This window comes from Ascaphus truei, chromosome 3, assembly GCF_040206685.1.
Source record: "Ascaphus truei isolate aAscTru1 chromosome 3, aAscTru1.hap1, whole genome shotgun sequence".
In the NCBI taxonomy this organism is placed as follows: domain Eukaryota; kingdom Metazoa; phylum Chordata; class Amphibia; order Anura; family Ascaphidae; genus Ascaphus; species Ascaphus truei.
In genome coordinates, this window is record NC_134485.1 from 152,502,948 (window position 1) to 152,517,590 (window position 14,643).

At 48.3% G+C, this 14,643-nt stretch overlaps 1 protein-coding gene across 6 annotated transcripts in view; it reads left to right on the forward strand.

Moving 5' to 3' along the window:
- Positions 1–14,643, forward strand: part of VMP1 (vacuole membrane protein 1) — a 479,796-nt gene that overhangs the window by 154,413 nt on the left and 310,740 nt on the right. For 5 of the 6 annotated variants that reach the window (XM_075589658.1, XM_075589660.1, XM_075589657.1 and 2 more), the window contains one exon: positions 12,865–13,032. The exons of the other annotated variant lie outside the window; for it this stretch is intronic. In XM_075589658.1, the coding sequence (XP_075445773.1) occupies positions 12,865–13,032 (168 nt within the window). The remainder of the gene's footprint in view (positions 1–12,864; positions 13,033–14,643) is intronic. 6 annotated transcript variants of the gene reach the window in all.

The window sequence follows — 14,643 nt, forward strand, 5'->3', positions numbered from 1 at the left end:
ATGGAAGTGATAGCCTTAGATGTAGTGCCACAGTATACTAAGTACTGGTTGGTGCACCAAAACCAGAAAACCTTACGCAAGGCTGCTGTGTAATACAGCCAGGTGTTCTGATATTGATTGTTGGTAACAATCCTAGTAGGTTGCGCACCTATCCTAACCACTAACGCAGTAATAGATGATTGTACGTGAGTGTATATAACACAAATATTGTCGTGTGAACCTGGGATCTGAAGTATGCAGATCTAAGGTCAACACTAGTACTTAAAGGGTTAATATACTGATGGAAAAATGAGGCACTGCTGAGACTCCTATATGGTCAGATAAGGAGATATCAGCTAGGTAATACACTGTATAGCAGGCCTGCACAACTCGTAAAGTGAGAAGGGCCGAACTGCTCCAAGGGAAAAAAAATTGGGCCGCACGGGTAAAATCATCACCATCACCATCATCATCTCTCCTCCAGCACCTCATCATCATCATCATATCTCCCCAAGAACCCCTCACTATCAACCTTTGCGATACTCCCCATCTATCTCTCATAACCCCATCTCTCCCCCTCACCCACACACATAATACTCCCCCTCCACATCAAACACACAATGCCCCCCTGCACAGCGCACACATCACCCCCCCTTCACCTCACATCCCTCTCCCCCCTTGCACCTCACATCGCTCTCCCCCTTGCACCTCACATCACTCTCCCCCTTGAACCTCAAATCACCCCCCTTGCACCTCACCTCACTCTCCCTCCTTGCACCTCAAATCACCCACCCTTGTACCTCAAATCACCCCCCTGCACCTCAAATCACCCCCCTTGTACCTCAAATCACCCCCATGCACCTCAAATCACACCCCATTCACCTCCAATGACCCTCCCTTGCACCTCACATCACCCTCCCCGCTGCACCTCACATCACCCTCTCCCCCTGCACCTCCCATCACCCTCCCCCTGCACCTCCCATCACCCATCACCCTCTCCCCCCATGCACCTCACATCACCCACAGGCCGTCAACAGAAATCATGGGGCCCGGGACAAATGAGAGGAGCAGGGCCCCCCCCGAACCCATAGCGCACCTACCACGAAAAAATATCTTTTAGCGCGCAACTTTTACTTAACTGTTTTCTTATTGTGATACAGAAAAAACATTACAATGCAACCTGTTTATTTTTCAACAAAAGACATGTGACTGCCTGCCTGGGTGGGTGGGTGAGTGAGTGGGTGGGTGAATGACAGTGACTGGGTGGGTGAATGACAGTGACTGGGTGGGTGAATGACAGTTGGGTGAATGGCGGTGGGTGGGTGGATGATCATCTCTTCCACTCCCCGCACCTCCCCCTCCTCATCTCTTCCACTCCCCGCACCTCCCCCTCCTCATCTCTTCCACTCCCCGCACCTCCCCTCCTCATCTCTTCCACTCCCCGCACCTCCCCTCCTCACTCTTCCACTCCCCGCATCTCCCCTCCTCATCTCTTCCACTCCCCGCATCTCCCCCTCCTCATCTCTTCCACTCCCCGCATCTCCCCCTCCTCATCTCATCCACTCCCCGCATCTCCCCCCTCTCTCTCCCTTCTCCCCCCTCTCTCTCCCTTCTGCCTCTTCTCTCTCTCCCCCTTCTCCCCGTCTCTCTCCCTTCTCCCCGTCTCTCTCCCTTCTGCCCCTCTCTCTCCCTCTCCCTCTGCCCCCCCCCTCTCCCTTCTGCCCCCCCTCTCTCCCTTCTGCCCCCCTCTCCTTCTGCCCCCCCTCTCCCTTCTCCACCCCCTCTCTCCCTTCTCCCCCCTCTCTCCCTTCTCCCCCCTCTCTCCCTTCCCCCCCTCTCTCCCTCCCCCCTCTCCCTTCCCCCCTCTCCCTTCCCCCCCTCTCTCCCTCTCTCCCTTCTCCCCCCCTCTCTCCCTTCCCCCCCCTCTCTCTCCCTTCCCCCCCTCTCTCCCTTCCCCTCTCCCTCCCTCCCCCCCTCTCTCTCCCTCCCCCCTCTCTCCCTCCCCCCCCCTCTCTCCCTCTCCCCCCTCTCTCTCCCTCCCCCCCTCTCTCTCCCTCCCCCCCTCTCTCTCCCTTCTGCCCCTCTCCCCCCCCTCTCTCTCTCTCCCTCCTCCCCCCTCTCTCTCCCTCCTGCCCCCTCTCTCTCCCTCCTGCCCCCTCTCTCTCCCTCCTGCCCCCTCTCTCTCCTCCTGCCCCCTCTCTCTCCCTTCTGCCCCCTCTCTCTCCCTTCTCCACCCTCTCTCTCCCTTCTGCCCCCTCTCTCTCCCTTCTCCACCCTCTCTCTCCCTTCTCCCCCCTCTCTATCCCTTCTGCCCCTCTCTCTCCTTCTGCCCCCTCTCTCTCCCTCCTCCCCTCTCCCCCTCTCTCTCCCCCCCCCCTCTCTCTCCTTCTCCCCCCTCTCTCTCCCTTCTGCCCCCACTCTCTCCCTTCTCCCCCCCCTCTCTCCCTTCTCCCTCCCTTCTCTCCTCCTCTCTCTCCCTTCTCCCCCTCTCTCTCCCTTCTCCCCCCTCTCTCTCCCTTCTCCCCCTTCTGCCTCCTCTCTCTCCCCCTTCTCCCCCCCCTGCCTCCTCTCTCCCCCTTCTCCCCCATCCCTTCTCCCCCCACCACACCACTCTGTTTGCCCACCCCACAGCAGACCATTTGCCTCCCCCCCACCAGCCCGTTTTCACTACCACCCCCCAACCCGTTTTCACTCCCACCCACCCCTAGCCCGTTTTTCACTCCCACCCACCCCAGCCCGTTTTTCACTCCACCCACCCCCAGCCCTTTTTTCACTCCCACACACCCCAGCCCGTTTTTCACTCCCACCCACCCCAGCCCGTTTTCACTCCCACCCACCCCAGCCCGTTTTTCACTCCCACCCACCCCCCAGCCCGTTTTTCACTACCACCCCCCCAGCCCGTTTTTCACTCCCCCCCAACCCGTTTTTCACTCCCACCCACCCCCAGCCCGTTTTTCACTCCCACCCACCCCCAGTCCGTTTTTCACTCCCACCCACCCCAGCCCGTGTTTCACTCCCACCCCTGCAGCAGCCCGACACACCTTAGCTCAGCACATCCTCCCGGTACTAAGCCCCGCCCCCGGCATGCTCTGACCTCCAACCCCGGCATCCTGCTATTGAAAAAATAAATGACTCACGGCTGCCGCGTCCTGCTGCTGCCCCTGCGCACCGCCGCCGCCGACTCGAGCATGAGGAGGGGGAAGAGGGGGGGGATCGCCGCCATTTTTTTAAACTATTTTTTTTTAAACTTTTTTTTTTTTTTTTTACATTTATTTAATTAACTAACAGGCGCTCGGCCGGAGTCATCGCGGGCCACACAGAGAGGCCAGGGGGCCGTATGTTGTGCAGCCCTGCTGTATAGGATCAAATGACAGGTTTTTCAGTGATGAAACCTTAACCTAATAAGTGTTATACCTCTCCATTTAAGGTAGTATGCTGGCACTTCAGAATCTATAAAGTGTTTGGTAGTTTCTGAGTAGGACACCTTACTGCTACTAGAATACTTAAATATCCCTAAAAATACTTTAGATCCCAGGTTCACACGACAATATTTGTGTTATATACACTAACGTACAATCATCTATTACTGCGTTAGGGGTTAGGATTGTGCACAACCTACTAGGATTGTTACCAACAATCAATATCAGAACACCTGGCTGTATTACACAGCAGCCTTGTGTAAGGTTTTCTGGTTTTGGTGCACCAACCAGTACTTAGTATACTGTGGCACTACATCTAAGGCTATCACTTCCATTCCCTCACAAAACCATTCCCTAGGTGATGACTTCATATAAGGAACACTAGGGCCAGTGAATCCACATAACACTGGGCATTAATATAGACTACCATCTCTCTGTGGTACACCTTACCCCTAGAGCCATTAAAGCGCTTGAAATCTATTTAATTCTTGTTTTAAACCCCATTGTTTTAACGAGTTTTCAATAAATCATGTTTTAACATTTTCATCATCTCACATAGTGATATAGTGCTGTATAGGGGTTCTGTTCATCTCTGGTCTTATTACATTATACTACTATTAGTCCTTGTTACTGTACGTGTGTGTGTGTGTATGTTCCTGAACCCCATAACTAGTGCCTGGACGCCCCCGCATCACAATATCTAAAGCAGCAATCCCGCCTGGGATCTTACCTGATCCGCAGTCCCTCAATGTCCAGGTGCCCTCATTCCCACAATGTTATACATTGGAGGGGAGGTGTTCCCTACCTGTCTTCTGGGTTAGGGGGGATTCCGATGTCTTCCGTGTGAAGCTCGTAAGTTAGATCTGGAAGAAAGCAGTATAGGTTATTTTCGGTGTAGGTATAGGGCAGTTAAAATATGTAGGGTAAATAAGAGATCCAGAGTGTGAGAGAGAGTGTGGGTGAGAGACAGAGAGAGACAGAGAGACAGAGAGAGAGAGAGAGAGAGAGACACACACAGACACAGAGAGAGAGAGAGACAGAAAGAGAGACACACAGAAAAAGAGGCACACAGAGAAAGCGAGACACACAGAGAAAGAGAGACACACAGAGAAAGAGAGACACACACACAGAGAGAGAGAATGAGAGACACACAGAGAGAGAGAGAGAGAACACACACAGAAAGAATGAGAGACAAAGACAGAGGGCGAGAGGGAGAGGGCGACAGGGAAAGGGAGAGGGCGACAGGGAGAGGGCGACAAGGAGAGGGAGAGGGCAACTCAGGGAGAGGGTGAGGGCGACACGGAGAGGGTGAGGGTGACACAGGGAGAGGGTGAGGGCGACACAGGGAGGGGGTGAGGGCGACACAGGGAGAGGGCGACACAGAGAGGGTGAGGGCGACTCAGGGAGAGGGAGAGGTTGACACAGGGACAGGGAGAGGGCGAGAGAGGGAGAGGGCGACACAGGGAGAGGGAGAGGGTGACACAGGGAGAGGGAGAGGGCGACACAGGGAGAGGGTGACACTCACAGACATACTCACTCACAGACACACACACTCACTCACAGACACACACTCAGAGACACTCACACACACTCACACACAGACACACTCACTCACAGACACACTCACTCACAGACACACTCACACACTCAGACACACTCACAGACACACTCACAGACACACTCACTTACAGACACACAGTCACTCAGTCTGTCACACACACACACACACTCACCGGGTCGCACGTGGCAGCAATGGGGCCTCCGCACGGCAGCAGGGCCCTCCGCACGGCAGGAGGGCCTCTGCAAGGGGCCGCCCCCCCCCCCCGAAGCAAGCACCGCAGCACGCCCCCCGAAGCGGCCGACGCTGCAGCACGTTCCCCCCACCGAAGCGAAGCGGACCCCCTTCAGAGGCGGACACCCTCAGGCAGCAAGCGGAGATCGGGGGCAGGGGCGGGAGGAAATCAGGGGGAGGAGATCGGGCAGGAGGGGGAGGAGATCAGGGGCAAAAGGGGGAGGAGATCAGGAGGGGGAGGAGATCAGGGGAAGGAGCTCTTCCCCGCGGCCCTCTTCCCTCAATCAGGGAGGGGGATTATTTATTTATTAAAATAAAATAAAAATTGTCGCGAACAGGGGAATTCATAGAGCCGCAGCAAGGCTCGCCAGCGTCCTAAATCCACTCGCCACGGGCGTGTGGTTATCATTATTTGTCGAACACTGTGTGTATATGTATATATATATATATATATATATATATATATATATATATAAATTGTTTGTCTGTGGTGTTGTGCGTTTTGTGATTGGTTGTCTCGCCCGCTCACGGCTCTCATTGGCCTGCGGGGTAGGGTAATGTCACAGCCAGGGCTATGCAGGCCGTGCCACTCACACCGCGTGCGCCTCTGATCCAGTGCCGACCCACGCACCGCACACCGCCTGCGGACCCACATCAGTAAGCAAACACCGTACCCGCCACCTCCCGCCTCTCCCCCACCCGCCGCACCACTTCTCTCACTCCACCCCGGCTCACCCCACATCCGCCGGCTCCCGCGTCTCCCACACCCGCAGCACCACTTCCCTCACACCACACCAGCTCACCCCGCACCCACCGCCTCCCGCCTCTCCCCCACCCACCGCACCACTTCCCTCACACCACCCGCCGGCTCCCGCGTCTCCCCCACCCGCCGCACCACTTTCTTCACACCACCCCGGCTCACCGTGCATCCGCCGGCTCCCGCGTTTCCCCCACCCGCAGCACCACATCCCTCACACCACCCCGGCTCACCCTGCATCCGCCGGCTCCCGCGTCTCCCCCACCCGCCGCACCACTTTCTTCACACCACCTCGGCTCACCCTGCATCCGCCGACTCCCGCGTCTCCCCCACCTGCAGCACCACTTCCCTCACACCACCCCGGCTCACCCCGCATCCGCCGTCTCCCGCGTCTCCCACAGTACCAGTTCCCTCACACCACCCTGGCTCACCCCACATCCGCCGCTCTCCCGCCTCTCACCCACCCGCCACCCCACATCACTCAGCACACCACCTACCCGCCGCCTCTCACCCTCCCGCCGCCCAACATCACTGAGAACACCACCTACCTGCCGCCTCCCGCCTCCCCACATCACTGGGGCAATCTCACACCTCCTGCCTCACACACACCCGCCGCACTCACTACCCACAAGCTGACTCAGACCCCTGCGCACCGCCATCACTGAGCAGTCGCCGCTCCACGCACTCAACACACCTGCCGCATCACACACGCTCACACCCTACCGGCCGCACTAACTACCCATCCGCCAGCCCACACTCACCTGACACCCACCGCATGACACCCGCTCACACCATAGCGGGACCCCCACACTCAACACCTTCCTTTCGCCCGTACTGAACGCCCACCTGCCACTTCACACACCGTCACACCCTAGCGGGACACACCTCACACCCGAGCACACCGGACCAGGAGAGGACAGCCCTGGACCATTTTTTCAACATTATTATACAACCTTTCCGCTAAATAGTCAACCTATTCATACCCTATTTATAACTAATACTTCCTATTACGCATTTACATCCCGGGCAACGCCAGGTATATCAGCTAGTGCTTTATAAAGGGGCATAATTATGTTTACTTCCCTTCCATTCATTGCCAGTTGAATGCAACATAAGATCTTGTTTGCCTTCGCAGCTACTGCATGACTTTGGGCACTATTACATCAAGGATTGCCCTAATTTATCCCCATTTAATTTGTAAGTCACCTGTTTATTCTTGCTTCCCAAATGCATAACCTATGCATAACCTTACATTTATCTGTATTAAACCTCATTTTTGTATATGTATAAAACCTCCAATTTGCTTTATTTTGTACACCAACCTCTTGTGTGGAACCGTCAAAAGCCTTTGCAAAATCAAAGTAGACCACATCAACTGCATTACCCTTGTCTAAATACCTACTTACTTCCTCAAAGAAACAAATAAAGTTAGTTTGACATGATCTATCCTTCATAAATCCATGCTGACTATTACTATTGATTTTGTTTTCCATTAGGTATTCCTGAATATTATCCTGTATTAAACCTACAAGTAGCTTCCCCATTATTGAAGTCAGTCTTACAGGTCTGTAATTCCCCAGTTGTGATCCAGCTCCCTCTTTAAATATAAGCACCCCATCTTCTTCACGCCTATCTTGTGGTTCTGAGCCTGTGGAAATGGAGTCCTTGAATATTAAATGTAATGGTTTGGCTTTTAATGAACTTAACTCCTTGAGAACTCTTGGATGTATGCCATCAGGGCCTGGTGCCTTATTTACTTTCATTTTTATCAAGCGCCTATGAACTTATTCCTCAGTTAACCAATTGTTCATTAATATAGAGGTTTCCTCCTACGGCACTACTATTTAAATTGATTCTTCTCTGGTATACACAAAGGCAAATAATTTGTTTAATACCTCTGCTTTTTCCTGATCTCCAATAATCTGCCTGCCCATCTCACACTGAAGGGTCCTATATTTTATTTTCTGATTTTTTTTGTTTTGTTATTAAGGTACTTAAAGAACTTTTTAGGGTTGATCTTACTTTCTATTGCAATCTTTTTTTCATTATCCATTTTTGCTAATTTGATTGCCCTTTTTCCAATTTTTATTACATTCCTTATAATTCTGATAGGATGCCTCCGTCCCTTTTGACTTCGAGAATCTAAGTGCCTTCCTCTTTTTTTCCATTTCCTCCCCTACCTGTTTATTTAGCCACATTGGTTTAGACTTATTTCTTTTATACTTATTACCCAATTTATTTTATTCTTATTACCCAATAACCTATTATAAGGGAAGATGTTTATGAAGGGAATAATAAAAATGTAGAGTCCTTGTGGATAGAAATTAGCAATGGAGGTAAAAGTATAAAGACAATGTTTTGTAGGGCTATGCTATAAACCACCAAATACAGTATCTGCGAGATTGAGGAAGCTAAAATATTTTTGCAAATGGAGAAGGCATCAAAACTAGGTCATGGCTTGCAGCCATGCTTGTAAAAACATATTCCAAATTGTCTGTCTATCCTGATATCCTCCCCTGCTGTGTATTTAGTTCTATTTAGGTAAAAACATACTCCAAAATGTCTGTCTGTATATCATCCCCCTACTGTCTTAATTTAATTCATCTTTCACACTTGTGCAAGACAACACCCACCTTAGAAAAACCATTTGATTTAACGTCCCTCACATGTGCTAATTAAGTTTGTTGTGCCAATCAGGTGACTTTCTAAAAATATATAAGTCAACTCATAACAGCCATTGCAGCTTGCAGCCATGCTTGTAAGCAGATATGCTTTTAAGTAGAAATGTTTCAAGTAGAATATGAAGTTTAAAAAGGAAGTTCAAAAAGAAGTGTAAAAGTGGATATCACCTACTGCTTCTGATTCCTGCTTTTGATCTACGTTGGAAAGGAGGATATCGTCTATCTAAGACTGCACATCTCAACACTTAACTATTGCTGTGATGCCGCTTTTATTTTTTATATTTGCTGCAACCTCACTTATTATCAAATTATGCACTTCCTTTCACCAGTCTCCTTATGTTTCTAACTCTATTCATATATCTCCATCTCTCCTTTCTTCCCCACTTCTCAGTTCACATGAACTCCTTTCTTACCTGCGCCCTCTGTCACCACACAGCTATACACCCTGCACTAAAACACACCCCTACAAATCATCCTCACACATTCTCTTACTTTCCATGCTTCTCCTCCTTGCTTCTGGGGATATCTCTCCCAATCCTGGTCCCTGCATTATTTCTACTTGCTCTCGTCATCGCCTCCCACATGCAACTTCTACTCCTTCTGGTGTAAACCCCTCCAACCTCATACCCATCCCCTGCCACCCAACCTCCTCTCTCCCTTTCTCCTGTGCCCCTTGGAATGCTCGCTCCTTCTCTAACAAGTTCCTCTCTGTGCATGACTTCTTTCTCTCTCACTCCCTGCTTCTCTTTGCTATAACTGAGACCTGGCTCACTCAGTCTGACTCTGCTCTGGAAGCTGCCCTCTCCTATGGTGGCCTTCCCTTCTCCCACACTCCGCGCCCTGATGGAAGGGGTGGAGGCGTGGGGCTCCTGCTCTCCTCTGCCGTTACCGAACTCTTCCCCCCTCTCTGCTTTTCCCTCCTTTGAGGTTCACACAGTCCAGATCTTCTCTCCTCTCCCTGTCCACGTGGCGGTCATATATCGCCCACCTATCTCTACTCATCCCCCCTCTGCCTTTCTCTCTCACTTTGAATCCTGGCTCTCTTTCTTTCTCTCCTCAGACTCCCCTGTTCTTCTCCTTGGGGACTTCAATTGCCACATTGATGACCCCTCTCTCCCTTGGGCTTCCCGCTTTCTTTCTCTAACCTCTTCTTTTGGCCTTCAACAGTGGACTGCAGCCAGCACCCCCAAGGATGGCCACTACTTAGACCATGTTTTCACTAAAAACTTCTCTCTCTCTCCGATTTCTCCATTTTCCCTTTTCCTCTCTCTGACCATCACCTCATCTCATTCTCCCTATCTCGCTTCTCCCCTTCTCCACCTCCGTCTAACCCCCGGTTTTGCAGAAACCTGCGCTCTATTCACTTACTTAAACTCAACATGGCTAAAACAGAGCTCCTCGTACTTCCTCCCAAACCTGGCCCTACTACCTCCTTCCACATTACTGTTGGAACTATGATCATTCACCCAGTAGCCCAAGCACGCTGCCTTGGGGTCACACTCGACTCCTCTCACATTCGCCCCTCACATTCAAAACATTTCTAAAACCTGTCGCTTTTTCCTCCGCAATATAACTAAGATACGCCCTTTCCTCTGTTGCTCGACTGCTAAAACTCTGACTCAGGCCCTCATTCTCTCCCGTCTTGATTACTGTAACCTCCTGCTGTCCGGCCTTCCTGCCTCTCACCTGTCTCCCCTACAATCTATCCTAAACGCTGCTGTCAGAATCACTCTACTCTTTCCGAGATCTGTCTCAGCATCTCCCCTCATGAAATCCCTCTCCTGGCTTCCGATCAAATCCCGCATCTCATACTCCGTTCTTCTCACTTTTAAAGCTTTACACTCTTCTGCCCCTCCTTACATCTCAGCCCTAATTTCTCGTTATGCACCATCCAGACTCTTGCGTTCTTCTCAAGGATGTCTTCTTTCTACCCCCTTTGTATCTAAAGCCCTCTCCCGCCTTAAACCTTTTTCACTGACTGCCCCACACCTCTGGAATGCCCTTCCCCTCAGTACCCAACTAGCACCCTCTCTATCCACCTTTAAGACACACTTGCTTAAAGAAGCATATGAATAGCACTGTGGCTATTCTGAACACATGATACATAAGATTGTCCCCCTGCAGACGCACTTACTAGAACTCCCTCCTACTGTCTCTGTACGTTCTCCCTACCTACCAATTAGACTGTAAGCTCCTCAGAGCAGGGACTCCTCTTCCTTAATGTCTAAAGCACTTATTCCCATGATCTGTTATTTATATTATCTATTATTTATTTGATTACCACATGTATTACTGCTGTGAAGCACTATGTACATTAATGGCGCTATATAAATAAAGACATACAATACAATACAATAATGGGTGATTTTAATTATCCAAACAAATTGAAACAGGTTTTTGGGGGTGAATAAAGACTTTTTATTGTCCCAAAATAAGACCCAAATTATTGAGGAACCAACCAGGAGGGGGGCAATACTGGATTTGGTAATATCAAACAATGTAGAATTAATAGCAAATATTCAAGTCCTGGAACATTTGGGTAACAGTGATCATAACATGGTCTCATTTGAAATAAATTATCAAGATACAGAAGGTGCAGTAGGTGTTTGCTCTGGCTCGGCGCGCCTGCGTAGAAGGCACCAGCACCAGGAAACACACAGACTGACACACACATTTCCACACACACATACTAACTGACACAAACACACACACACTGACACACTGACAAACCACACACAGGAATTCACAGTTATTATAAGTATAGAAGTGCAAATAGCTAAAACACGCGTTCTAAGTCAAACTTCTTTGCGTTTTGGCACTGAAATTGTGCTTTGGTTTTTAATTATAAACATCACCATCACAAATATAATTTCTGTGACAAAAGACAAAGAAGTTTAACTTAAAATGCGCGTGCTCAGCACACCATTTTTTAAAATACTATTTATGACGTGCGCACTTGCCAATATTGAACTAATTGTTTCGTATATATGGTGTGCTTTCTATCCCCTTCTTTTGTAATATATAGATATATATTAAATATATATATTAAATATGAGAGAGAGAGAACATAATACTAATGCTCTCAAATCAAAACCCCATAGCATATGGTATGCAGTTTAATATAAATGTCAAGAACGAGGGTCACAATATGTAAATGAATACACCTATACACTAAAATATAGTATCGTATCTGCGGCAATGTGTGCGTGTTAAGTCTTTAATCCACACTAGAGCACCCACTAGATGCTAGAAAAACTCCAAATAAATCAACGGTTAGGTGTTGCTTCTGGTGTGATAAAGGTCTTTCCACCTTATTAAAAGTGTATTAAGTTTATTTAATATAAGTATAAATGTTGTATGGCAAATGCAAATTTATACTCTCAATAAAAAATGACTTTTTAAAAATGACATCCCATCCAGTGTAAATATAAAACAGAATCTTGGGTAAAACAGTATACTGTAAAGTCTCTGACTGCTCAAGTGCTCCTGCATTAAGCGTTTTGTATGGCCTACAAGGCTTCTACTGTCCTCTGGTTACTCTTCTGTTCCTCCGACTGGTAATCCCCCTTGCCTGTCTCTCCAATATGGGTCTTGAACGGCTGAAGAAAACGTGTTTCAAAACGCATAGAGTGAAGCAAGGAGGCATCCCCGCAGTAGTCTGTACGGCTAAGTGTCCCCGCTAGCGTCATCCCTACAGTGCTGCTCTCAGCTGATCGCTGGCAGGCACACAGAGGAAAAGACAAGGTGGAGGAGTCCTAGGAACAGCAGCCCATGATCGACCTCCTAGCAGCAGTTCAAGACGCATAGTGGAATGGTTTCCAAGGGTTTCAAAAAGTGTATGCAAATGTGTTGCGTTTTGACTCATTCCTTCTGTATTAATTTGTTTAATTTAATACCTCAACATTTTTATCACCTGTCCTGCAGTAAGTGTGTTGGAGGCCCCTACAGCACTTAAGGGGTTAATAAAATGATTAAGGCGAAGCCCCTTAACAATATTATATCATTGACATTATCTCTAACAGTAGTTCTCCTTGTTTTTTTCCCTTGGGTGCCTATCCCACCTATCCCACCAACTCTCCCCTTGTATACCTAATGTTTGTGTAAATATGCTGAGGGCCTGAATTGTAGAATTATTGGTTATCATATACTACATGTTGCTTTTTCAAGGATGTGGATCAAAACCTGAAATGTTGCTTTAATGTGACATAACAATTAATTCTCAACTTGTGTTCACAGGGTCCGCACATAGCCTCCGTGACACTTGCTGCTTATGAATGTAACTCCGTAAATTTCCCTGAGCCTCCTTATCCTGACGCTATTCTATGTCCAGATGAAGAAGGTGCAGAAGAAGCCATTTCCTTATTGACAATCATCTCCAAAGTTAGATTGGAGGCGTGTATGTGGGTAAGGCAAAGTAATTTCATTGCATCTTGTCTGTCTGATATTCTCCTGTTTACTTTCTGTAGGGACATGAGAGAAATTAAAACATCTTTAACATTTCCAAGTTATATCTCCTTTTAGTTGCAATGCGTGTCTATATCTGGCATACGCCTAACATTCCCCTCCCCCCAACCCTACTGGTACCAGCTGTGTGGCTGGTCTATTCCCCATCCTGAGGCATTCTCTATCCTACAATGAACAGCCACTTTACCTTTTTTTTCAGTATTGTCCCTAATTTCCTCTAGATTCTAAAAACTCTCATTACCTTCTGTGTTTGTTTGCTCTTGTTTGTCCTTATTGGTATCGCATTCTGTTTGTGTAATGTATTCACTTTGTACCCCCACCGTACTGTGGAATATGTTTGCGCTTTACAAATAAACTAATAATATTTGCTTTCACATTCAATGAATTACTTCAAATGACTCAGGCAAAGTTTGCTGCATACAGTAGCTGAATACTTTTACATGGCTTTCCTTAAAATATGCTTAAACTTCTATGACTTATTCCATAATGATAGTTACATAATGAAGGAAGTTGTTTCTGACACAGACATTTCTCACAGTAGGTTTAGTTTTATTTAAGCCTCAGCAAGCAATTAGGATTAATAGTACTACTCTGTCCTTGTCTGATGAGGACAAGCACCTGGATTCTTTGACAAAAGAAACTTATACAGGGTGTAAAATTATTTATACCTTCTCACACTACATTATTCTTACGTGCTAGCATTCTCAACACATGCTCCCAGTCTTCTTATCTCCTGTAACTTTTCTGTAACAGTCTCTTCTTTTTTCTAATTTTTCTGGGCCTGTATGCGTATTTGTAGTATGAGCTGTTAGGTGTCTTTGGCAAGGCCATTTGTACAGATAATGTTTACTGCTGTGATGGCTCTTTTATCCTGCCTCGTATCCTTGAAATATTTACCCATCCCTTGCTGGTTCACACTGGCGAAGTATTCAAACAAAACACAGTCTTCCTTCTTACCCTGAATCCTCTTAGAGTAAAGTGCAAGTGTTTCAGCTCCAACACATAGTTACATAGTAGACAAGGTTGAAAAAAAGACATGCGTTCATCAAGGTCAACCTGTGCTAAATTTAGCAAAGCAATCCAGATAGGAAAAAGCGGAGCACTGTGAGGACAAGTAAGGGGGGGCTATGAACCTTGCATGAGTAAAAAGTCCTTTATTCATCCAGCGACATCAGGAGAATAAAATGTGTACAGCTCGGACGCATTTCGCGCAACGGCGCTTTGTCAACGAGTATCTTTCCACCTCAAAGTATATAGAGATGAAGAAGCGCTCAAATGCTAGGTATAATAACCAATAATAGCCAATGCCAAAGCCCATCGATAATCCAGAAACAATAACAATAAGTGAGAATAACAGCTAGCAGTATTGGGTAATAAGCCTCCTGAAGACAGGTAATGGGTAGGAATGACCCCCCCCACGATCAGTCTCATTGGAAGCAACCCTGTAGCAATGAAGTACTCGCAAGTCCTTGGTTTGGGGCTGGCAGGATGTGCAGCTTCCAGTGGTAGTAGATACAGGAAATGGAGAGGAGTGCACGTGCGCTCCTCTCC